General features: G+C 40.2%; 1 protein-coding gene across 1 annotated transcript in view; it reads right to left on the bottom strand.

The window, feature by feature from the left end:
* unc5cb (unc-5 netrin receptor Cb) overlaps positions 1 to 9,361 on the bottom strand; it is a 118,664-nt gene extending 109,303 nt beyond the window's left edge. Inside the window, exon 1 of the mRNA XM_078270736.1 lies at positions 8,742 to 9,361. Within this exon, the coding sequence (XP_078126862.1) occupies positions 8,742 to 8,865 (124 nt within the window). The 5' untranslated portion in view covers positions 8,866 to 9,361. The remainder of the gene's footprint in view (positions 1 to 8,741) is intronic.
* Between the last annotated feature and the right edge of the window lie 18,397 nt (positions 9,362 to 27,758).

Genomic DNA, 27,758 nt, shown 5'->3' with positions numbered 1-27,758 from the left:
TTTCAATAGCATCGTTTTTAAAACATCCCAGACTCTTAACACACATTTTGACTTTTCTGTGCTCTTGTCAACATAAATACATGGAGGGTGGGGGTTTAATCATACAACAGTGCATACCAATTGTGTAGCTTTAATTTAGCACCTCATTTAACTCAGTGAAAACAACACTTTACAGGCTGGCATTCTGACACACATTTAATGCTGCCCTCTGGTAATGGTCTGCTCTGTTTAAAAGTCTGTTTGGCAGCTCTGTAGATAACAGATGGAAGAAAAATGAGGGGAATTATGAGAAAGATTGATTTCCTGGGGATGAATGGTCTGGTATTCACACAGACTTATCTGAAACAGACTTTCTCGGACTCTGTTATTATTGAATAAACACACGTGCATACACACAGTTTACCGCCATATGCAGACAAATAAGAACACGCACATACAACGCTATGCTCATACAGAAAGCTAAGAAAACAGAAGCAGACTGAATTATGTGAGTCTGAAGGAAAATATTGTGTGAGGTGATAAGAGGTGAAAGGGTGCAGACTGTTAAGGACAAAAGTTTCTTTTCAAAAGAATATTACCTCTCATTCCCCAGATCTGAATATAGGTGGAAATAATCATTTCTTACAAAGTAAGCAAAGATGTGTAGTCTAATTATCCACCTCTTCCCATGCCTATTCTCTAATGTCTTGTAAAAATGTATTACTTTAGAAGAACAAGAACAAGCATTGTCCTTCAAGCCCATCTCAAAGGAACCATAATGTAAACCAGAGCCTATAACTTCTCTTGTGGCATCTCAAAGCAGACACAGGAATGGAGCAAAAATGAAGGAGGGAGGGAGCAGGCAGATAAAGTCCCTCATTTGAGCCCCATAAAAAACAAGGAAGCACAAACATTTATCTGTGGCAAGGCTTTCATCGGATGCTTTAAGAGCACAGAAATAACAGAGAGCAAGATGCTGATAAAGTGGAGACAGGAAATGGGGAGCGTGGGTCTCCTGCTCTCATGTTTCAGCCAGGACTTGTGGTCCTATACCTGCCCCCCCTCCCTCCTTACCCCTCTCTCTGTTCTGCTGACATACATAGACCACAACCCTCCCCAACCAGACATTAGTGCAGCGTCTGGAAACCACCACCGCTCTTCACAATGCAGAGATGTGACACATTCAACAACAAAATGAAGTAAACGCAGGTACATCAAATGTGTATATGGATGTATCCACTTGAGGGTTTGACAAAATACACATCAGCTTGGCAAATAACTTATTATAGATGAATACTGTTCCTATTCTTCATGAGGGATTTTATACATTTGCTTTAGTCCAATTCCACTTGTGAGGCTCCGGCTCAGAGCACAAGTTAGGGCAAAGCCAGGATTAAGGGTTTAGCTTTGTCAATCAGAGTCAGAACAGAGGAGAAGATAGCAGCTAGATTTCCATTCTGGAGAGCAGGCTGGATTTTCATAGAGACATGAAAATTCAGGTGATTGCCAAAGCCCCCACACTGTGCGTGTGACTCAGGTGTTATGAGTCACCACTGATATCATCTCACTCATTACCGCCTCAGTGGCATGTTCGCCCTTCTCATCAGACCTGAACATATAGCCTGGCTTTAACATCAAAGGTGCCCCGGCGGCGGCAGAGCAGAGGATTGAAAGAGCACCTTGAGATGAAGATATTCGTGCTCAAGACTGATTTTAGAACAGTCTTTGAATCATCTCATCAGCTATCAAAGTGGCAACGTCTTCAGTTCTAATTGTTGGTTTATTTTATGTGGAGTTTTTACTACAACAAATTGCTGTTTTAATGCCTCTGTGTGCAGTTTGCAGGTATGTGACTTATGTACAGAATATATCTAGGAGAGATTAGCTTAGTTTCACTCTATTACTGGAGGGGGGATCAGCACTAGCTCTGGTTGAAGGTAGGGTAACGCCAGAAATAAACCGCACGGGGAAGCGCCGCGAATAGCCATGAAGCTTAGATTTGTGCCTGATCACGCGCCTGGCTGTTCATACCAGACGTGCATTTCTCCGCGCAGGTCACAAAGCGACTCTTCTCCTCTCCACTCTACAGAATGTCTATCTCTCTTTATCCCCGAGAGTGTGCGTGTGTGTGTGTGTGTGTGTGTGTGTGTGTGTGTGTGTGTGTGTGTGTGTGTGTGTGTGTGTGTGTGTGTGTGTGTCTGTCCGTCCGTCTCTGTCTCCGTGTGCTTGATCGCATGTCTCGCTGTAGACAGCCAAAATCACCATAAACCTAGGTATCCGGCTGCACCGTGGCCGTCCTGTATGAGATTACCTGCCTGGCTTGACACATTCACTCGCAGAAAAAATAGAGGAGTTGCCACAATGATCGCTGCAGCGCGCGGGCCGGCGCAGTCGCTCTGCGCCTGATCACAGCCGGTGTGACTGGACAGATTGGATAACATGGGCTCCGAAATGAAAATAACTCCAGCGTAACACTCTTTCCAATACCTTTGCATTTTTTCCATCATTGTTTTCACAATTACATACAAAATTCTGATAAACACTATTCTGGAAGTACTAAATCCGACTACCAGCATCTCTTAAGCCCACTACTTAGTAGTTTGTTACCTTTGGACAGAGCCAACCGTTTCCCCCTGTTTCCAGTCTTTGTGCTAAGCTAACCGCTCGTGGCAGTAGCTTCATAATTAGCAATCTTCTCATCTAATAAGAGAATAACCGCTTTAACCAAAATGTCAAACTGTTTTTGGCCCCACAGACGTTCAACAACGGAGATAAACCAGGATTATATCACACCTTCAGACTGCATGCAGGGCATGTTCAGCCTAAATTTCTGGCCCACCGTCGGAGCTTCTATTATCTTGCTGTGCCATGTTAGGACTTTGCTTACTATGTAGTAGCAAGCAAGACTGCTCCATGCTGGGTTGAGGAACCAAGACTGCAGGGAACACAGTTAAAGGACATTGGGGAAATAAGAGCATTCCCACTGACTCTGCCTTTTACTGCTCATCAGCACTTCAAGCTGTTTATAGTGTCTGTGTGCATACATAAGAGTACCAGCATTCCAGCAGCATCTCAAATCCCCTCCTAACTCTGTTTATTTCATACCCTAATCCTCTTTGCTAGGTAGAATAGCATGTATGGCAACAGTACAGGACATCCATTTTTGCTGTGTCCACAGATGATTACATCAGCTAAATTATGGTGACGATTATCACACAATTATATAACAAACATAAAGAAAAGTAGATGAATCATAAGGACTATATTACAAAACAATCAGGATGAGTAAATGTGAAGCAAAGAAAATACTCCGATAACCACCTATGATCTTTTAGTTACTCATACTCTCCTATTTACTTGTGTTTGTAGTGACATGTCCTTGACTGATTTCCTGTTAGGAACACAAAATGTCAAAGGACATTAGTGGTTGAGCACCAGGGGGGGAGGCCATGATGCCAAATTAAAGGGCAGAAGTGGAGTGTGTACTTATACTCACTCATGATGTGCTCTGTCAGCCCTGCTGCTTATAATGGCATGGGAAGGGCCACTTAACTCGTAATCACTTCTCTCTCCCCCTTTGGCTCTGGTCCTCCTCTCTATCCCCCCCTCAATCCCTGATTTTCTGACTGTCAGCTCTGATCTCTAATCATAAATGAACTATAGATCAAGAGCAGGGACAGTGGTCCACACCCCCGTCCCCCTTGGCTGAGATCCTGTAATCACCTGGCTCTTGGCTAGTAAGAGGCCAACAAGCCTTTAAATGATTTAAATGACTGTACCTCTAATGCATCAGCCACCTCAACTTTGAAGAGCCATTTTCTGGTAGAGGATATATCACAGGTAGGAAATCAGGTCACCACCACCACCACTATCATCATCTCTACAATCATTATGCCCCATCTCATCCAGTAGCGTAATTGAAAGTGGGACCTATTTATACAATTATTTTCATTTGCTGTCCAAAGCCTAAAAAGCTAAACTTGTCACAATATGTCACAGTAATGTAAGCCCTGTGGTGCACTTTGACTCACCCTACTCTCACAAAAACTCTTAGCAAACACACACTATCTAGGTGGTGCAGTATACATTGTGTCGAGACACAGGTCAGCCATTCTGGCACAGGCCTGCATGTCAAGTGCTGCTACTTGTGCGGAGCTCTGCTAATGGACTGCTAATAGAAGTGAATGTTGCACTGTGAAGCTCCCCTGTAGTTGAGAGTGTCACACAGGGTGATTAATGACACACTCTCCTCTCTTGTCTGTCCCCTCTCTCTCTCTCTCTCTCTCTCTCTCACATAATCTTTCTGTCCCATTTGCCTCTTTTGTGTCCTTGCGATCACCCTATTCTCACTCTCACCCTGCATCTCTTTTCCTTTCCTTTTTATCTGCTGCTCTGGGAGGAGGGGAGATGATAAGAGATGACACAGGAATCTAAAATCAGTATTACACTCCCCAACAGTCAAGTTTTATTAGCAAAACTCTAGTTTCACAATGCCTACAATATGAGAGCAACAAATAAAAATGTCAAGGACACCTCCAACAGAAACCTCATTAGGAAAGGAAAAAGGAAATAAATGCTTTTAGGTTTACTTCATACTGGGAGAGGCATCCTTCCACCAGGCTGGTTAAAGAGCATAAATACGCAGAATAAACACTCAAATAAACAATCAAATCTGGTGCATGGGTATTGGCAGCAAAACACCTAAACACCAGAAGCATTGTTGACACTGAGGTCATGTTTTCTGTATTGTTCCTGAGAGCTTTGTTGCTTTTAACAATCTGTGGAGGAGTTCACATGTTGTCATTATTCACAAATTAAACAATGTTTTAAGGACTTTAGGCTATATTTATTTATACTCTAATATAGTACAAGAAGTTAGAATTTCGCCACCACAATTATATTAGTGTGGGGAATGCTCTGAAACAGAATTTTGAATTGAAAAGTTCAAGTGAAAAGTTAAATGATTTAGTAAAGTACAAATCTAAATAGTCAGAATATTTCAAAGACTTCTTTGTTGGTTGGTCAAACATTTCTGAGGCTGGTGGGTTTGCACCAAAAGGGGAGTCTGGACCCATGACCTCACTATTTCTAAAATCCTGGCTACAGTGACAGTATTTGCCTCCACCAGCACATCACAAGACATCCGCATCCATTAGAAGACTGCAGAACTGTTCCCAGCCCCAAAATAGCTTCATGTATATTTTTTGCCATCATAACGATAGTATATGCCATCGAGGGAAGCAGGGAAGCAAACTCAGCAGCCACTTTTCACAGTAATTATCACTCACTACCACGCTCCGTCTGTAGCTCAGCTAGCATCCAGCATGCACCTCTGCCCCCACTCAGCACTGTCAGACCATACTGTACACACTGTTTACTTTGCCCTCTTCCTTCACCTGCGCATAGGGGAGTGCGTTACTGAATCTTAATTCCCTTCAATTACATAAAATTCCTTGACTGTAAGTGTATCATATTGCCATCTCATGGGCGCTGGCAAAGGGCTACATAGGGGTAATTTATAAGTAGAGCTCCTTACACACAATGTGCTCATTGTGCATACAGGCCCTGTTTATAGAATGACCGCAATGGTTGTAATGTTACCGGCCTCCGAGGAGCCAGTTGTCAGGCCGCAGAGAAGCTTGTTAGAATAATAATGATAGAAATAACATTCACGTTTACCTGCACTCTTAAAGCAGTGCTCAGATCAATCTGAAAGGGAGTGTTGCATGCGGGAAAATAGCAACGTCTTACTGTGCACTGAGTCACGATATTTTAGAAACCGAAATGAAAAGAACCTTTAACTTTTCCCTCCAAAAACAATCCTCAGAGGACACATCATCAGAAAGTGGAGCAGAGACAGGAACATGGTAAACGAGGAAGAGAGAGACATAAGAGCAGCATTGTGGAAAAACTGAACTAATCCCAGGAAGGCCACTACCCTGGGCTGGACTTTATGCTTTTATCCACTGCGTAACACAGAGATACAGTATAAACATGTCAGTGTTAAGGTATATTATTGGTAACCTTGAAAAAAAATAAATAATAATAATAATTTTTAAAAAACACCTTAACGTGATTTTGTCTCTATTTGCAGAAGGTTCAGAAATCCTCAGTGAACACATATGCTCGTATTATCAACTCAAATATGTCAAATCAATAAAGAAAGTGTAGCTTTTCCCCTGTGATTCACTGTTCAGTCTGTTTGATGGACAATAAATGATACTATTTCAGATTCACCCAGTAGAACTACAAACTGTTTTTACATTTACTTCCCCCAAAAAGGGAAAACAAAATGTTACATCTCTTGCAGTTTTTTCACATATCATCATGAGGAAGTATTCCACATATTCCCATAACAACTTGACATCCTCCATCAACTTTTAAAACAACATGCACACACACAGATACGGACACTGCACATTCTGTACAGCTCTGCCGCTGTGCTGGAAATACCGAGAGTACATCTGTTCTTGCACCATGGGTTTCCAATCAAGCAACTGTCACCGAGCTCCCAGCTAACTTTCTGGCAGCTCCCAGCTTATATCTGTCTCAACCTGTCTCCTTTGTCAAGAGTTCAGCAGGTTAATGAGCACCCTCATTTCCCAGCGCTTACTTCTGTAGATGGGGTGCAAAGCAAGTCCTCTCAAAGGCAAAGCCAGGAATCAAAAATAAACCACAATAGCCAGATGAAATGTGCCTAAGTATACAAATATTGAAAATGTGTTCAAATGACTCCAAAACAAAAATATACAGGAAAGGAGTTGTTGAACGAGGAGCGCCTGGGTAAGTGAGCCACTTTAATCACCAGTAGTTTTACACTGAATAAGTGACTCTCCAGCGATTTGGGAATGTGTAGAGCTCATCAGAGCCCAAAAATAGCAGGGTCATTAATTAGTCTCAAACAATGTTCTCCTGCTGTATCGACTTCTTAATGGACAGAGAAGGACCTTGTTCGTATTCCCATTTAGTCAATGACACAGAAGCTCTCTGGGGTTTTGGAATGGGTATTATGTCATCTCACCCTGCCCTTCAGAAACTGGACCTGTGCTGATTTTCATTCTTCCTCTTCCTCTTTTGCTCATTAACTATGTAGGAGTGAGATGAAGGTCTGGAGCAGCTAGATAAGGTGCTCCAGGTTGCCTGTCTAGGATATGTGCTTGGACCTCCAATTTAAGCTTGTGTTGCTCTTGCATGAGCAGCCTTAACTTTAAAAAAATAATAATAATATGTTAGATCAATGAAAAATCGGCTACTGTAAGCCTTTCCTTTGCAGGGGTCTGTCTGCAAACCGAGAATCTGCTCATTTCCTCCAATCTCATGTTTTTCAGCCATAGTTAATTGCAGAAAGAGCAGGCAGACCACCTACCTTAATTCCAGAGGCATACACTTCATCTGGCATTTGACACACATGCACAAACACATACTGAACATTCACCCTAACACATAGATGGCCTCCTCCTAGCTCCCTTTGTTTGACAGACAATCCCACTCAAGAGAGAGAAGATTAAGTAAATGGCTTCAGGTGTTGGCATTATCTCAATGCTTTCCATAACTGACAGCTACTACGGTTTATAGAAAACATTTTTCAACAGGCGACTACTCTGACACAGGTTAAAAAAAAAGGCAAGGCTTATTGGTTGAAGTTGAATACAGTGAGAAATTAAAACCATAATTATATCTGAGGCGAAAATGAAAATTGCCTCTGAAACTCTACCACTCAGTATCTCAAACATACTGATTATTCAGTCCTAATAAAGACCTGTCTTCTAAGCAAAGGTCAAGACTATAGCCTAAATAGCTTCACTGGACTTTAACTAGTCATCATTAAAGGATGAGCTTGTTTCCAAAGACTGGACATCTTATTTTGGAATGAAACTATTTATATGTACGTCAAAACAAGATCGCCTTAAGAATCAATCATTTTGTGCATTATTGTTTTAATCTGGAAACCCAGGAAAAAAAGCAAATGAATGCCTAATCAATCAAGCCTCTCATCTACTGTAGGTTTTTATAGTGGGACCGGATGTCCACATAAAACTAAATTAATACAAGTAGGAACTGGGTCATGAGTCTGATTTTAAATATAATTTGGTTCATAATAATTACAATAAAGAATGGTCTACATATTATATTTTACCTCCCGTAATATGATTTAGTTTAGGCCATTGTTACTGCAGTAAATCTATTTGTGCGCGACAATCTTTAAGGATTAATTTAGGTTAGATGTTTTTAAAAAAGCAACCTAAATATGGGCTTGATTTCATTTTGATGGTATCTCGAAGCTCTATTGGAGCACAACAGCACTCTGTGATTTCTTTTCCGAGACAAATGGATGTGATAGTGGGACTGTTTCTGTTTACAAATGCCAGTTGTGGTTTAAACAACTGAAATAAGCAACATTCAATCCCTTGAATTGAAGTGTGGTGGGGTTTTTTCAACCTTTTTTCATCATGGTTTTCCAGAGAAGGGTTCATTTGACTTCGTGGTTTGCCATATCTTCATATTTACCCCACATTATTGGGAGTTTATGACTATTAGGCCTTCTTTGCTTTTACACAGGATTAATGTATGCCTTAACCTCTTCAATAGCTGAGTGCCAAAAGGTGGGTTTTGTATTTATTCTTTCTACTAAGAGTTTGAGTAAACCAACTTCAGTTGGTTCTTCCTGTCCACTCCACCCCTGCTTTAGCCTATAGGAGTTTACACAACTTTTAGTAGAGTAAAGCCAAGTTTACAGGTCAAAAATATACTTTTAACGTTACCTTGAGCCACTCCGATATCCACCAGGAGAAAAAGCAAAAGCCATGATACGGTCAGCATCTCAGCAGAGGATCTCGGCACTCTTCCTCTTTCTCTATCTCTATCAGTTTGTGCACCGTACCCCATGATGAGGAGTCAAACTCCGCTCTGAGGCAAGTCCGAGTCACTGAGCAATTGCGCTCAAACACGCACTATTTGTCGCTCGTTGTGCGCTGAGGTCGAAATTGCACCCCTCAAAAACCCAGAGCGCAAAAATATGAACAAAATGGCTTTGCGGAAAAATATATCCAGCAGCGCTGTGTTTTTGCTGTCATATAAACTGTGGCAGTTTATGGAACAAGAGGCGCGTGCATCGCCCTCCGTCAGGAAGGATGTTGCATTAAAATCTGTCCCCGTTTGCTTTTCCCTTGAAAGGTTCACTTGGTTTGTCTAGAGGTGTGGATCGATGTCTTGATGGCAAATTCATGCTCTGATTAGTCGCACACACAAAATCAAAGTCGCCCGCTGAGTCCACTCTCTGTCGCACCTTTCACGCGTGCAGGCGAGTGTGTGTGAGCCGTATGTGAGTGCGCTGCGCCTCGCGCTCCACTGACGGGACTGAACCAGGGGAAGGAGCAGCAGTCTCTGCGGGCTACCTTGCTCCTCCAGCCAATCCAAGTGCTCCGGCAAGTGGCGGCGCTGTATCAAAACCTGGCCCGGACAGCAGCGAGGAATGGATGGCGTTTATGATTTTATATGATTAATGGATGTCTGGGGTTCAATGTACATCATTGAAGTTATTGATGCCTACAGCTCTTAAGTAATCTACTAATTCCTCCGTGGCTTAAAAAAATAATACATTTCAAAAAGGTATTTTAAATGTCGTTTAATTTGTTTATCTGCAATACACCTGAAACCATTTATGAGCCAGAGTCTCAACAAATAGAAAGAATAGGCCTATTTTATTTTTAAGTAAAGTATTTATTAGTGGACTATTGTGTTGTCAGTGGTGGAAGAAGCAGGCCTACTCAGATCCTTGTAAAGTACTACTACCACAATGTACAACTATGTAGGCCTACTGGTTCTGCAGTAAAATATCCCCTGTGACTGATATAGCGTGTTATTATAAATGGCATTATTAGATTGTAAATACTGCATCAACGCATTTGAAGCAAGTTTTAACCAAAGTTAGTTTATCTCAGTGGTTCCCAACCTAGGGGTCGAGCCCCCTCCAATAGGTCACAAGATAAAAGGAGGAGTCGTTAAATGATTAATGTGAGAGAAAAGAATACATATATTTGTAGCCTATTATTTTGTCTATAATCTTGGATATTTTTTATCTTCATTTTTTAAGAAATATTGAATAATTTGACCTCTTTGGGTCCCAAGCTGTTTTTCAAATGTGACCATTTGAGAAGTTTAGAGGGAAAATGTCTCTTCTGTGGAACTCATAGACATCTGAAACATGACAAAGAGCCTTAACTAGACAGATTTTTAATAAGGAGTCTCAAAATGTTACTTAAGTACATTACTGGAGTCCCTTTCCACCCCTGTGTATTGCAAACAGGTGCTTCCGTTTCCTGGTCTCTCTGTGTATTTTGAGAACATAAATCGTCATTAATTTAGCACAGGCGCTGCAACAGGAAAGAATAATTTATCTGACTGAGCCCTGCACTCGCCCTTGTTTCTGTCACTCTAATTGTTATTTAGAAGTAGTAATAGCATGTCACAAAACCTGATCAATAATGACCTCAGCCTAACACAGACAGACACACACACACACACACGACTTTTGCTTTGCCAGGGGAAATTTGTTTCAGTGATTCCGATAAAAGGCTGATGAGCAATTACATATGCATGACAGATGTCTATGCAATGCCCCTGATACTTCATGATTAATGGGAAATATGAGCTTGACAGTATCTCTGCACCAAAGTGAAACGTGATAAACTTTTAAAATATGAATCTAATTTAAGAAGCATGGTATTTTCCTCCCCTCTATCATAATTTTTTTTTTAATATATGGTGATGTCAATGGGCAGCTGTCTTCTTGATGGCATTTCAATTTCAGTTAGGATGTTCAGGAAATTGCTTTTATTCTTGACTCAAACTCTTCTAGGATGGAAATGATAGCTGTGGTTTGGGTCTCCAAAATTACACTAATACATATTCTACACAATGCTGAGTGTATTTAATGAGGAACTTCTTTTGCCATTTCATGAAAGCATGGATTAAACAAGGTGCTGTAAATGTTCCTTAGGGAGGGGTGGTCCATGCTGACTCCATGGTGATGCATTCATGCTGCTATCGACACATTCCACCTCATCCCAAAGGTGCTCTGTTCTGGTCGAGATATGACGAGTGCCCAAGCTATAGGAGGATAACTGAGGTCACTGTCATGTTCCTAAAACAATCTTGTGTGCATGTGAAATTGCATGCTGCATGTATTCATTTGAACAGAAAAAGTGCACTGTGATCATGAAGGCCACATCCTGACCCTGTCTTTAGTATGTCACATTACAAACCAGGATTTCTCAGCTTGTGCTTTTTTTTCAGTCATCCTGCTCTGGTGATGGCTCACATTGCCTCATTTTCTTGTTATTTGCTGACTGGACTGAAAAGTGACATAGCCCTGTGTGGCTGCAGCCCATCCAATTCAAGGTTAAATGATGTGCGCTTTCTGAAATGTCCTTCTGCACACTGCTGTTGCACTGAGCAGTCATTTATTTGTGGCCTGTTAACTTGAACAAGTTTTGCCAGTCTCCTCTGACTGCTCCCATGAGCCACTGAAGTGCCGATGCTGAAAGCAGCAAGTGACATCCAGCGGTGTCAGTCTGCTTAAATGATCATATCCCTTTTATTGTTTCTGTCTTATTCTGTTGTGCACCGTAAAACCAAGACACGGTGGAATAATCTTTAAAGGATATTCATCATTTCAGATCAGTCAAGGCCATTGATAATTCATTTGACCTCTCACTGACATTACACATCAAAATAATGAAATTGCAATATGCAATTAAAAAACATAATCACATAGAACTCAATCAAAAAACTCTGTTAAGCAAAACAGTTTAGACTTTGTGTTGCTTCCCAGAAAATTGCACAAAATCAATAATATGTCTATGTGACAGGGACGATGTCTTCACAGGAAAACATTAACCTTAAACACCTGTGTTAGCTTTCGAGGAGGGAAAAGGTATGTGTTCCAGGAGTGAAAAGCATGTGTATCACAGAAATACTGAGGTGTAAATGCCTCGCCAGATTGATAACATGCCCTTTTCAACAAATAACTCCCCTCGCATGCACACCTTTGTCTGGAAAGAAGCATTTTTGCCTACAGCACTGCTGCTAGATGGATGTTTTAGTCTCGCAGGAAACTTGACACTGTAGTGTGCGACAACCCCAGGAGGGCAGCCGTGTCTGAGATGCTGGAAGTGGAGTGTCTGGAGCGAACAACTCCAGCAAGCTAAAAGTCCCTTGAATCAAACGTCTTTTAGCTTTCAGTTTAAGAGCAACTGAACTCCTGAACTCTACATGCTTTATAGCTATGCTTTATTTATGCATGACCCACTGTCTGAGTCACTTAGCTGTTGGCTTAATTTGGAAGGTACAGTAGCTCAGAAGATGGATACTGAGTCTGTGTATTTCATCTTTATTGCCTCTAAAGAAGGAAACGTGAAAACCCAAAGTTCACCCCATTTGCATTATATTATGTGTGAAAAGCACACTATTCTGTGTCTCGTTCTGTGTCCCGTTCTGTGTCTTTTTCCTGATCAGGTAAAATGTGTGGATTTTATGTTATCAGTGGCTGTTTGAATGTAAAGAAGTGGGAAGCTGCAGTATGTTGCTTTGTTGATCAGGAGATCTGCAAGGATGTAGGTTAACTCTGTCCTCTTCGGAACCCCGAAGGATAACACTTATCCTCTCGTGGTTTTAAACACTTAGTAAACTTTACTGACGTCTTGGTGTAAGAAGTTCTCTGTTTATAGTCACGCTATCTGTATGGCTATCTATGTACATGGATGGTCCATCACTTTGGCCCAAAAAGAAATATCTCAACATCTATTATAAATATAGATTGACATAATCTTTTGCTCAGATATTCATGCTGAAATAATCTGAACTTGATGCATTTGTACCACATTTAGTACTCAAATTCAGGGTTCCCAGATGATGAATCCTAATAACTTTTGCAACCAGGAGGTTGACATTTCGGATTTTTTTGTAAAAATGTCTCAACAACTATGGGATGGATTGCCATGAAATGTGATACAGGCATTCATGTCCCTTTCAAGATGAATTGTAATAACTTTAGATATTACTTTTCATCAGGTTTACATCTTAAATTGTCCAATTTGGTTTATGACCAAATACCTGCAAAACTAATGACATTCCCACCAGTGCTAACAGTGGTAATTAGCAAATGTTAGTATGCTAACTAGGATGATGACCATATTAAACATCTTATCTGCTAAAATAATGCACATTATTGCTAGCATGTTACATGTAGCATGCTAAAGTTAGCATTTAGCTCATTGCACCGCTGTGTCCAAGTGCAGCCTCACAGAGCCTCAAGCATTGCTGTAGACTCTCAGTCTTGTGACCACATATACTCTTCATCCTTTGTTGTTGTTTTGTTTCCCAGAAACAAATGTCAGACATCCCATATTCCTGCTGATCGCTCACAGGACCTCTGTCTCTTCCGCCAGGCTGTTGATCAATTAGACAGACAGTCAGACAGATTGATAGGCAGCCAAATAAACTGATGATAATGCAGAGGCAATGTAATGCACATTCTATTTGGGACTCATTCCCCAACCTCAACCCATCCCCCTTCCTACCACCACACACATACACAAAAATAGGCCTCCACTTCTTTCTAATTTTAAAGATAAACATCACTGAGGGAAAATGGAATTGGAAATTAATCACAGCTATAAATTAAGTCACCTTTAGGGGTATCCTTCTTCCTCATCCACAGAGTTACAGGTAGATAGCTGAAGTTACCCTGTATGCACAGCTGCAGGATAGAGAGGAATTTGAATGATGACAAATGGCATAATATGTTTTGCACACAAAGCAGTGGTTTGAGGCTGATTTTTTTCTGCAACTGTGAGCCACAGAGACACAGTGAATGGTGGCAACTGCAGTATGTGCCACACAATAAAGCTGCTTTCCATCGCTTTGGGCACACTTTAGTGCTGCTCTTGATATCAGTATTAAAAGTGATTTGCAGCTCCGTATGTGGCAAGGAATCAAAACTTAATTTAGGCAGATAAAGATGCCATTTGGGAGGGAGATAAAGTGCTGCATCATGGGAGATGTGTTCCCCAGCCTGCTCTCAGCTCCTCACCCTTACAGCGCCCTCAGATTTACTAGCTCTTTTTTCCTGCTCCATAAAACAGCAAATCTGCTCGCCAGGCGACACAGGCAAATGTTAATGGATTCATTTGTCAAGAACCTTCCACTTATTTACAGTCCTCTTCCATTACCGTCGCTCCTCCTGTAAGAGAAAAAACAGTGGCCAAAGTCACAATATCGATTTGCCTGTCCATCACGACTGTGAGTCATCCTGTAAAACACACAGAGCCAAAGACACTGCTGCCACCAGGAGTTTGTTTCAACATGACAGTTACACAATCACAAGCTTTTTTTTGTGAATGGTGGGTGGGGGGTGGGATTCTCCCATAACTGCAATTATGTAATATAATAAGACTAAAATAAAAAAATTACATTTGCAATTGTCTTAAACAAAAGGCATGACACATTAAGTTTAATTATCATTTCTATTAACTGCAAGCAATGTGATGGGAGTACATAATTGCTGAAATCTGGCTCCGTACTGCGTTTTTTGGTTTCAAGGAATATTTCTGAAATAATTTGCCAGCCTTATAAATTTTATGAATTTCACACAACCAGGGAGCATGTCAACATTGGGAATGGTTTAATTATTCATTATTTTATGTTGCAGAAAGTGAGGCTTAGGGTTTTAAATGTTTTGCATGGGGCATATCTTACTGAAAGAATGGTTCAGGGCAAACAAATGGAAATTGAATACAATACACAAATATATCTGAATTTTTGAGCAGTTTTACTTGAAATTAAAATTCTGTTGCGCTTCCATGAGAGAAGCCTGAAGAAGGTTTATCAATGTTGTTTGTACTTGCCACATATACAGCACAAAGAGTACTGGGGTTGGTTATATTGGCGTGCTGCAGCTCCTTAGACCACCAGGGTTGCTCCAGCATGACTGCTGACGCAAGCCAGACATTGACCCTGTGCACCAGCCACTGATAGTTCAGACTTCTCATTTGAACACTCAGCCTGGAGGAAGGTGAGCATCCTGCTGTGCCAGAGACCAGATCTCCCCTCTCCTCAACACATCTTATATCTTCTCCACTGCCCAGGTTTGGATGTGCTGCTGTGGCCACTGGATCAAAGCTCCACTCTGTTTAATATCTTTCCAAACCTTCTTAGATCAGATCTAAGTCAAGCAGATATCACAATCTGAGCAGAAACATGACCAAAGGATTCACAGCTACTGGAGTGGTAGCAGTAAGCTATAGTTGTATTACTTCATTTATCCCCCTTGGACACATTTCCTTATCACAGAAACATCAAAAGCAATGTAAGATGCAGTGCCAAACATAAGCATGTCACACACAAGCCAACCGCTTATTCATATGCACCACTAATTTACTGATTCTAGATAGCATCTTGTATATTGTTCTAAAAAATGCTATAGTGCAAAGTTCATTCCTGGAAAAATAAAAAATAAATTAGTTGTTTATCATTTTTCCAGTGAACTAAATGTTTATAAACAGTAGGCTGCATTCATTTTTGTTCCTCTATGCTCAGAGTTTGTGATGCTACTTTTTCTGTGAAACTGAAGCTCATTAAGGCTCTTTAGATTGAAGTCATCCAAAGAAGGCAACACATAAGTAACATCCTGGACTGGTGGCATTTCAGTAGGAGAGCAGCACAACATTATCCACAAGGCAGTTACAGGAACTCTTTGATTCGTTGTTTAATAAACATCGAGTACATCCTTGAAGAAAGGAAAGTATTTACTCTCTTCCCACGGCATGCTGTGACTCAGACCCACGGAGGTTCCTGCATGGCCTTGCCACGCTAACTAAATAAAAGCTTCTGATTATCTCCTGCTTACTTCGGCTCAGAGACCAGACTCTCATGGCGTATACAGCACTGCAGCCCCTCACAGTCTTCCATCCATACATCTGTTTCATCGACCATTATTTCCACTTTCTGCTCATTCTTTTTCCTTTTCTACAGTCCCCACCTCCCATCCGGGGAAATGGTTTGGCCTTTCTGAAGTAAACAGGCATTAATCACTGCTTGAGAGGGAATTGTCCGAGGGACAGCCCAAGGCATTTGAAGGGGGCCACACAGAGGCACATGGGACCAGGAGATAGATGCTGTAGGGGTGCCGGGTGTTATGGCCCCCTATGGGATGTGTACTGCACCAGCTGATGGGGTCAGTGTGTCCACCTTGGGTAAGTGTGTCAAGGACAGTGAGAAGAGGAGGTGGGACATGGGTGAAATACGCTGCTGTACACTAAAGCAGTGGGTTGACAAAAAAAATCTTGGTTTCTTCTTTAGTCTTTAGTTTCTCTTTTCCCCTTTAAACAAGAATACAAGGAGTTCACACATGTGGATAAGCATACATTAATGAGTGATCTGTCATGAATATGAGAGAGAGTGTGAAATAAACATCACACACTTTCACTGGTGAATGTCATGAAACCATCCACTGTGTACTTTGCCTTTTGCCTACAAAATGAACATGTGGATGCAGTATTATTTTGTGTTCTTTGACATTTTAAATGTCTGATATTTACCACAAAATCTACTTTTAGCAGAAGGTTTATAGACATAACCTCAAAAATGAAAAACAAATGAAAACTCCCATCAAGAGAATGAGAGCAAATATCTATGATTTCTTCGTTGTTGATGTACTGTGCTCATCATTAGTTATGAGTACAATTACAATTGCAAGTACAATTGCAATTGGAATCACAATTACTTGTTCTTCTTGAGTTATCACAATAATAGTGTATTTTATAGTGATTTATGAATAATGTAAAAAATGATATTTTAAATTGTTGGAAAAAAAAACTGAGGATGTTGTTGACTGCTAATTACAATGAAGTTTTATTTTTATTTTTAAAGACTATTTTATGAGCAAAAAAACAAAAGGTTATTAATCATGTGTTTTAATTTGGTCTATTCATGTAAAATGTACCACTGTATTATTCCTATAAACGTTTGCATTATTGCATTCTACACATGTAATTCTCCCTCTATGGAAACCCAATATATGGTTTAGGGTTAATAAAGTCAAGTATATTCTCAGACCAACAAGCTATCACTGACATTAGCAATCTCAGCTAATTAGTTTTAGTATACTTGTGACATGTTTTATGACACATTGTGGCATAAAGATGCCACTCAATGACCACAGACCATTGTCATTCATTATGATCATCTGCTATTTAATTAAAATCCCCAGTGTATGCCAAACAAGATTTACTGTATGCAACCCAGTATTATCCAGTCCAATAACAGTTTTGTGAGAATTATTCATGACGGTCTATAGTGGCATTTTTACTGGCAAAGACACCACATATCCAAGCGTAATCAACTGAGAATCCAGAGACAAATGCATTTCATTACAGACGATTGTGGTGGATTTTCTGTGATCCTTGGGAAGTATCATGGTGCAAAAGTACAACAGCAATTTCCGTTCCTTCAATTTCTTATTACCAGTGATGTGCCAAGGTTTATGCAGAATTCTGAGGAAGACCATTTTCATAACGAAAAAATGAGTACTACTTCATAAATCCTGATAAAAAAAAATAGATGAAAGGATGTTTCTCCACTTTAAATACCTTCAACTCAGGGCTAGTGACTGCCCACAGTCCAGAGTGACTCTTTGCAAACTATTTTCATTCTCTTACTCAACAAATGAAGTCAACTTTGAAGCTTATGAACACATAGAAATGGGATATCATTTTTTCCCACTTTTTCCAAAACTGTGATTTCCCTTTATGTAGGTGAGTTTTTAGCCACATTAGTGTTGTTGCCCTAGGGATGGCAACGCTGGTCTGTTGGTCTACCACTTTGGTCCAGACTGATCTCAACAACTTTTGGATGGGATGCCATGAAAGTTTGACATTTATATACCACAGAGGATGAATCCTACTGACTTTGTTGATCCCCTGACTTTTCCTTTAGTGCCACCAGCATCAGCGATTTCACTTATCCTGTAAAATACCTCAAGATCTACTTGATGGATTGGCACACAATTTAGTGTGGACGTTCTTGGTTCCCAGAAGATTAATTCTATAATGACGTTAGAGATCCCCTGATCTTCTGTAGCACCAACATGAGGATGACATTTTTTTTTTTTTTTTTTTGTGAAAACTCTATCTGGTCACCTGGAATGTTTCCTTTAAAGGATTGGTTCGCATTTCTTTCAACAATTACAACACTCCTATGCTTATACAGTATGTACATTGCAACAGGTTTTGGTCGCTGTAATTATTCCTCCTGTCTATACTGGCCCTGAAGAGATTCCTTTCTAATGAGCAACAAAATCCACAGGCCTCGTTCTGTGCCAAAATGCATTTTAAAATTCAACTGAATCTTACTGTATATGTGGCTTCAGCAGTCTGGGATTCACAAATAAAGATGATTATCTTACAAAATTATAGTCTTTTTAAACTCCCTCTTGGTGTGTGTTTGTGTGATTCCTGAGGGAAATTAACACAGAGAAGGAATTTTGTGCTTAGAGAACTCTAACTTTGGAAGATATTCACATGATTGTCGTGTCAACTACACTTTAGAATTCAATTTCTGGACTGAAGATCTCTTATTTTAGAATCGCCTCAGGAAGGGATAACTACAGCCACCATGTTAGTGGTGGTCTAAGACAGACTTGAAAAAAATGTGAACCTATCCTTTAAATGTTATTTACATTGCATGTTGTTTGTTAAGTTTTGTGAGTCTATTGCATGTCTTAAAGTCATTACGGCATCTGCTGGACTTCAGCTCGTTACAACTACAGCACTCAGCTAGACAGCAGGGAGACATATGTTCCTCATCTTAAGTGGTGCTTTAAAAGGTATTGATGGTTTGAAAGCAGCTAATAAGTGATCAATGAGGAGACTTCTCTGTCTGTTTTGTCATGATGGCAGTATGGTGGACAACTGTACCGATGGAGACTCTTACCGTCAAGAACTGCTCCCAAATGTCCTCATTAAAATGTTGTTGCACACATTTCAAACTGATTCAAACTGAATCCAGCCTCAATAACACATATTTATGTTTCTATATATAGATCTGCATTTAAATATGTCATTAAATCACATGTCACACCGATATTTTGCTGTAAAATCACTATGGAAGTAAGCAGCGTCAAAGATCCTTAGGTGAAGTGACAGTTGGGCAACAACTGGAGCCTTGGCAAAGCAGAACAAACACTGATTACAATCAGCCAGATGGCTGACAAGCCATGTTTGGATGTAATTGGGAAGGAGGGGAAAGCAGATTTCATACTAAAATTTATATTTCATGTCTTTGATAACCTAAAGCTCCATAAAGCTGTCAAACATATATATATATATATATATATATATATATATATATATATATATATATATATGTGTGTGTGTGTGTGTGTGTGTGTGTGTGTGTGTGTGTGTGTATGTGTACATGTTATATGATAATGATTCTTTCTCTGTTGCCCCTTCCTATTCAACAACATCTATTTATTAGTTTTACAGTAGTCTGAATCACTCTCAGTTTGGCAGGATCATGCAAAAATCCAAATTCCTGGTAGATGAGAGAAGAAAGGCTAGCATAATGTTCTGAAGCATGAGAGCTCTCCACTTTCTTTAAGATGCTTTCATCTCCTTCGTCTGAAAGTCGGGCCTGTTGTTCTTTGTTAGGGTGTGAGTTTCAGCTCTGTTTTGAACCGACATGACACAGCCAGGGATGCTTGTATATCCAGCGTTTGAATTACGGAGGACTAAAGACCTGCGTGATGATGTATGAGCAGGATGTCAGGTCTGTCTGTTAACAATGATTTATGAACGCTTGAGGGGGGAGCAACGCTGGGTTGTGGTAATGCAGTCAGACTGAGAAGGCTACTGTAAACACAGTGTATGACACCTAATAAAGGCTCACACAGGAATCCATTACATACTTTCACATTCCACTCTTATAATATTGCATGAGAAACTGTCTTATTCCAGGACAACAAAGGGCCAAAGTACTTCTGAGAAATCCTGAATGCTGAAGCAAACTGCCTCAAGGTAGAAGAGGGAATCCAAGAAAAGAAGTATCTGTATGATTACAAAAAATGTTGCCGTAATAAAAATAATTTAAACAAAACTACTCTCTTATGATGCTCAGACCAACACGTAAAAGCCACTTCAAATCTGTTGGAAGACTCGGATTGTGTTTCTCTGTAACTTGAAACTCAGGCTCATCAAAGAAATTCCAATAAGCAGTAGAGACATTTCCCAGAGAGCATCCTGTGGGGTTCCTGGTGGCAAGCAGCACTGATGGGTGGGGTCAGTGTGTCAAACTCCAATCCTGCCCCATTACTCAGCACAGGTCCCATTAATGTATCAGCCATCTGATCTGCACAGCTGCAGAGCAAGGGGGGGGGACATGTAAACACAAAGAGCGAGGAATTCAGGGAGAAGGGGGAGGACATGGAAAGCTGGGTTTGACATCCTTGTTGCATAAAGTTAAAGCTATTACTGCCTCTTGCTGCTGCAATGTAGGCATGGACGCAAACTGTCAGCACAAGGTCAAATCAATCGAAGAACAGCTCATGTTCTCTCTAGAAGTCACGAATGAGCGAAGAGAAGCATGGAGAGAAAGTTATCTCTGCATGTGTGAGCATCTGTGTGTGTGCACTCTATCACAAAAGAGGGCAAAAAGCATGTGTGTTTGTCTGTAGTCGCATGGTAAGCATCCTTTTCTGGGAATGACCTGCTTGTCTCATTAATAGGTTGTTGCCGGAGGGGAACAATATGCAAACCAAGCAGGAAAAATAGAAATTGAAATATTTTCACCCCCCGCCCTCCTTGGTCACACACACGCGCCGACATAACACACATAATCACACACACACTCCCAGTCACAGTGCATTAAATTATTCAGCTCGTAAAGCAGTTACGGTCCTGATAGGTAAGGGTTTTAATTTGTAAATAAGCATGTGCTACCAAAAGAGAAACAAGCCTCACTTAATCATATTTCTTTGGCATATACGCTGTGTGTGCCGCTCAATTCAAGTGAAATTAAGTAACTGTTAATGGATGATTTTGTATATTAGGCAGGGATTTATTTTTGTGCCTTGTACACACAGTACATTGTTCCACAAATCAGTTTTAGTAGTAAGCTTTAATGCACAGCAATGAGCAAACACTATGCTCACGCTCACTGGGATAATAAACAAATACAAATTACAAAACTGTCATGATTGTGATTTTCTGTTTTGTTCTGTTTTCTGTTTTATTTTGAAGTCCGTCTTGTCTCCCTTGTCTTGTCCAGTTTACTTCCCTCCCTTGTGATTGCCCTAATGTGTTTCACCTGTTTGCCCAGCCTAGTGTCACCTGTCCCTTGTTAGTCCTCATTACCTGGTTTATTTAGTCTCTGTGTTGTGTTTGTCTGGTGTTGGATCATTTTATTCTGTTGCTGTGTTCTGAGTTTATTTGTGTCTGGAGTCTACCCTTCATCTCTGAGTTCCAGTTTTGAGATTCTGTTCTGGAATTAGTTTTTGCCTGTTATTTTCTGGATTTTTTTGGTATGTACTTCATTTTTGTTTAATAAATCATCTAAACTGCAATAGGGTCCAATCCTTTCCTGACAAACCGTGACAAAAACACACAAAAAAACACATAGTAAAAAGCACATGTTCCTAAATCCCATTCGCTGAATCAATTAGGCATAATGTTTTAGAGCAGCATATTTAAAACTGCTGCAGACAAACTGCACCTGGGCCGTCCTTGCTTGCTTTGTATATTGAACAGAAACCAGGAGTATTTAAATTAACAGCTACTACAGAAGATCATGTTATCGATCATATGCCCTAGTAGTAGAAACCAGACGTTGAGGGGGTGTTGATGAAAACGAAAGAAGGCTTTAATTGCATTTTTGTTGTTTCTCTGCACCAGATTGGAGCCCGGAGAGCTTTCCACCGGACCCCTGCTGAGAAGGGCTGTGGCGGGAGAGCCCAGGCTTTCAAGCAGACTTCACTTCAGGCTCAGAAACAGGGGAGACGGGATCTGGTGGGGTCCCTCCTGGGCAAGGGGGCGGGTGATATCCCAGGACCCCTGCTCTGTTTCTGCTCCAGGTTACACCAGTTATAGCAGGGGGTCCTCCCCTTTCAGTCCCTAAAGGGTCTGCTTACCCTCTGGATGAACTTCAATTAGAAAAAGGTTGAAATCAAACACATCTCATCAACCAGCCCTGAAGGACAACAAAGATGAACTGATAAAAAGGAGGTGGATTTCATCCAAATTGTGTACTGTACCTGAATCCTGCCATATTTACTGATATAAGAATCATATCTATCTATTCATTTATTAGAAGGAACCAGATGACGTCTGTCAAACACAAAATATAGAAAATACACCTGAATTACATTATTGTGTTTTGTTCAGGCATTGTTTTGTTATATAACACATTATTGCATTGTATTGTACAATGTAGCTTCTCATTTTTGGTATCATGTCAAAGAAATTCCTCTGTACTTCAATGGAAGTTGTCATACTGTAATATTAACGGTAATAATTTGACGACCCTTTTTAACTGCAAACTGATTTATTTCCATTTGAAAGCACAAATTCTAGAAATGTGCCGTTTCTTCCCAAAAAAAATGTTTAAAATGCAAATATATGCTTGCTTGCAAGTATTTCAAATAAATAATTTGCATTATACATTGGAAATTGTTCTGCAAAAAAATATTATAATGATATATTGTAATTGTAATAAAGCAACGGCAAACATGTTGCAGTTTTAACCCACTTTTTATCTTCCCACACCTCTTTCACTGTTGGGGTTATCTATCTTGTAGGTACAATGAAAACACTACTGGTCTCAATTTCATCGACATTGTTGCTACACTTAAGTGCAGTAACTTAATCCCTTCTGAAACAGAAGGGTTTCAACCTTAGCCAGCGGGCTGGGAGGGGAGGAGAGCTGAGTGGAAGTGGAGGAGGGTGTTGTCACCGCACTTTACAGCATTATAGCGTACTGTAGAAGTGGCAGGGGCCTCAGGGTCATTTAGATAGGGTTCCCCTACCCCGAGGTGTTAAATTCAAAACCACATTTATCATCACAAAAAAAGCTTTTCTTTCAGCATCTGCTCACTTAACTTTAATTATAGCTTCCTTTCAGGGGAGGAAGGCCATTAAGCTGGGTTGGGTCCTCAACTCTCTCTCCTCTCAGTGTAGAGCACTGTGTTATGGCTGGATACTGCACTGATATGGAAAGGTGAAATGTATTCTTCTTCTTCACTGGGCCAGTAAACACTCCACAAGGGTTAGTCTGAGATCTACAATCCCGAAGGATCGAGACAAGCTTGTTCAAGTAGAAATTTCGAAAGAAAAAAATGGGCAGCGATATGAGAGGCTCGGTCTGCAGCAGTAGTCACTGTAAACACGATCAACGTATTAAAGAGTATGCTGTACTTTTGGTCTTTGTGTGTGAGCGTTTGGATTCACAAGTGTGCACTTTTGTTTGTGCACATATATGTTTATCCTTCTATAGGCCTCGTGCACTTGGCCCATTTTCCCTTATTGTGCTGTGAGTATCCCACTGGGGAGGAAGACGAGGGAGATTAACTATGTTTCCTGTTGGTGAGGCTTTGATGTTAAGTCCTGGGGGAAACGCTGTTCAGTCACATTTTCCCTTCATCTGCTGTATGTCATTCAATGAGTACAACCACCTCCAAAGTCACCAAGCCCTTCATGCTGTTCGCTGCCTGCATTTAGAGACATCAGTCATGTTATGAAAGCAGCCCATAAGTTTGACCTTAACTTGGTGAAAAAGCTTTTATTCCCGGTTTTGTTTTAGGTGAGAAAGCACAAGAAGCTTTACTGAAAAAGGAACAGGAATTGTGGGTCTACATACATGTCTGTGCATGTGGCTGTATACTGCGGTTACTCCACTGACACACAGAATGCAGAATGGATCTTGTGACCTTTATGAGGAAATGTGTTCGTTATCACACCTAAAAAAACGCACACAAAACAGCACAAACCCCTTACACAACAAAAAAATGAAACTACCACAAAATTCAATGACGTGTAATCCGGGAAAAATACGTTTCCCTCAAAACGTAGTATGGGAACGTAAGTTTTTAGGAGACAGAGTTTAAGTCTTTATACAACCTTTTTCAGATATGCAGTAGTACCCCTAAAGACCTGTAACAGAATTTGATGTGTAAAGTCGGTGGAGTTCTCTTTTAAAGCTGTTTCAATGATCCATCTTGAGTTCTGCGGTTAAGGGATATGACACAATGATCCCCATAACAGAAAAACATGTGTGTCAAAAAAAGGATTTAGTTCCCCAAAAATGCTGTGTGTCACTGAGCCAGAAACCTTGAGCAGCCTGGTTATTTCGTCATTTATGCATGAGTTTAAAAATGAATTTAATGAAATGATCAAAAGTAAGCGTTTGTGGTGGGATCTTATTGTCTCACTGGCCAAAAATATATTAAGGCATGCATTTCTGAACTATACAGTTTTGAATATTACCTATATTCATGTTATAGGTCTTTGACCAAACATATGAAACTGGGAATGGCAATGGCCAACAGACTTAATGGTTGTCTTTTGCCTTTGCTTTCATCACAGATTTAGTGCTTACAGTAACATAAAGCTGTGACTGATACAGAACAGCACCTTAAGCCACTAAACACATGCGCCTTGCTTTTGTGAATCCATGGGGGTGATACTGTGGTTTTTACATATTATGACCCCTGACTACTGTGCATTTCATGCCACAGCATGTTGAGACTTAAGGTAATTTAGGGTGAGTCTGGGGATATCAAAGGGACACCAAAGAGTGAGAAGACAGTCAACCAAACACTTGGTGGCACAGCTAAAAAGGTTTGGATAGGGTGAGCATATTGTATATTTGTAGGTGTGTGTGTGTGTGTGTGTGTGTGTGTGTGTGTGTGTGTGTGTGTGTGTGTGTGTAGATAGATAGATAGATACATAGATAGATAGATACTTTATTTATCCTGAGGGAAATTGTAGGCATCCAGTAGCTTAGACAACAACAACATCAACAAACACACACACACATATCTCACATACATAAAAATCACTCACAAAAATGTAAAGCTCCATTGTGTAATTTTTTTAGTTGATTCTTAGAAAAAAAACCTTTGTTCTTTCACAAATACATGCTCATTCATGTGTAATTACTTCCACCAACTAATCAAAGTATTCTCGTACGCGTAGAATCTGACATTTAGAACCATTCTGAATACATACGAGCGAGTCCCATCTTTAAAATACATTAGCCAAAGAGGGACATACCTCCGCCTTTCGCGCTTTTCACTCAGTGGCAATGACTGTGACGAATGCCAGGGAAGGGGAGAAGATTACTTGCGACTGCCAGTAGATTTGAAAGCTTGTTGAAAATGGAGGATTGCATCTATTCTCGAGGACATGTAACGGAGTCGCCAAGAAAGTTAAAAATAGAATTAAAACGACAACGCCACAGGCAAAGCAACAAGACCAAAGTTAATATTGGAGTGGCTTTTCCAAGATGGAAAGAGCTCATAAGGAGCAAGGATTTTAAAAGGGACACCGAAGTTGCCTTCTTTCTTCTCGACAGGTAATTCTGCCTATTTGTGTAAATTCAAAGTTTTATAGTTTCTACTTTCTTGGCTAACTATAGCATGGTTGTGCATAACGCTAGAACGACGTCTATGATACTTTTCCTCGCGTCAATGATGAAAAAGGATTGTCTACCTTGTAACATAAACGTAATCATATGTGTCGTGATTTCCCTGGCAGCTCATGTCATGTGCAGATGTAACACAGACTAGCTACAGCTAGAACAGCTGTGTGTAAACGATGGAGATACTAAGAGCTAATTTCGGTTTCATTGACATTGTTCATACTGCTCATAGAAATATATTAAAAACACAAACCTCCGTTGCCTCTCTCCTACGCTGTAAACATTGCCTTACACTATTAATCTCATACAATATAAAGAATAACGATAGCACTGATACTTTACTAACATTAGCTTGCATATGTTTGGGAACCTGATAGCTGATGTTAGCAATGAAATGGTACCAAAATAACGTAAAACTAGAAAGTAATATTCAGTTGGTTGTCATATACAATTTCACCGCTAGATGGGAGAAATTCTTACAAAATGTAGCTTTAAAGAGTTAACAATTTGTGATTACAAAGGTCTGGTATGGACTGACCATGGGATGCAATGACCCTGATAAGGTGCTATTGTAGAGTGTGTGCAATGGTGGTAGTGCAAAAGTGAACAGTGTGTGTGTGTGTGTGTGTGTGTGTGTGTGTGTGTTTGTTTGTTTGTTTTCCTCTATATACTTTTTATTTATTTTGGTCATCATAAGCTCTTCTTTATAAGCTTACTATTAATTATAATTTAAGCAATATTTAGAGTTATAACTATAAAGCATTTGGCCTCCATGACAGCTGGAGCCCTCTCTCGAGCTGTCACTATGATTGACGATTTAGACGGTACATGAATTTCAAATCCTAGTGAAACATACGGGGCTGGCAACATAAACAGGTACAAAACTCTAGTAATAGGACTCAAAAGTGGGCAATTAAAAGCTCTAAATGTAAATCAGCTGCATCCGCCGTACTCCCACTTTTTCCACACCGTGGATGCTGGTGAACTGAAAAGACCCCCTCCCCTCGTTTGTCCAGTCCTCCTGCTCAGTCACCAGGGACTGGCTAGAGGGGAAAAACAGGGTTCCTGCTCCCTTTACATTCAATTATGGGTCATGTTTAAATCTCTCAACCCTAAAACAAGAACAGAGGAATCCAGGATGGTGGCCAGCTAATGCAGACAGATAGACAGACACACAGACACAGTGTTTGGATATCTGAGTATTGGAGTGAAGCCAAGCATGGCTGTGTTCACTCCTTTTCACACATCAGCAAATGCCATTTCTCCTGCATCAGTATTGGCTTCATGTTCAGCAGGTATTTTTTAATATTTATTATTTTTTTGTTTCCTAAGAGAGTATTTAATAGAGTGCTGTCTTGTTTTTTTACCATAAAATGACAACGAAACAAAAAGATAACAAGGAATTAATAATTTTGAAAACATATTGTGCCATTCCTCTATTCTATTTTTTTTTTGTTTACAATCTGTTCCATATCACTTTAAGATCTTACCCTCTGGGCAAAGTAGCTTATTGATGTCATTTTTTTGAGAGACTCCAGATTGGACAGAGTGGATGAGAGGACTATGATTTACCAGATGGCTCATTGTGTGTTCTTCTTTTTTGGCAGTCTGACCCTACTGAATATTGAGATGAGAGGCCAGCTTGGATTTTCTGGAAAAAAGTGTGAAATTTCTTGGAGTGAATGTATTGCCTATCTGTCACCCTCTGTATTGGACAGCATGTGCAGCCACTGACGGTTGACATCACATTGTTATTGTAGAGCTTGAAAGAGACAATTTCATGCTTCCATTATCATTTTCAACTGATGCACGTATGTATGTATGTTATGTGTACTTCTGTGTTTTATATCAATTTAACTATGACTTGCTGAGCTACAGGTCTAAAGAGAGCCAGGCCACTCTTTGTTCAGTGTGCACACAAGCATCAATCATACATTAAAACGCATTATTAAATACTGTGCTTAAAGGGAAAATGTTCAGTTCCTCTGTTGGAAAACAAAACAGATGTATCACCACGACAATTCCTCATTACACAGCAGGCCTATATGGCATGAAGACCTGATTAAGATTTTTCTTAAACCATCTTAAAT

This window comes from Sander vitreus, chromosome 16 (genome assembly GCF_031162955.1).
Source record: "Sander vitreus isolate 19-12246 chromosome 16, sanVit1, whole genome shotgun sequence".
Classification (NCBI taxonomy): Eukaryota; Metazoa; Chordata; class Actinopteri; order Perciformes; family Percidae; genus Sander; species Sander vitreus.
This window is presented reverse-complemented; position numbering and strand designations above follow the sequence as displayed.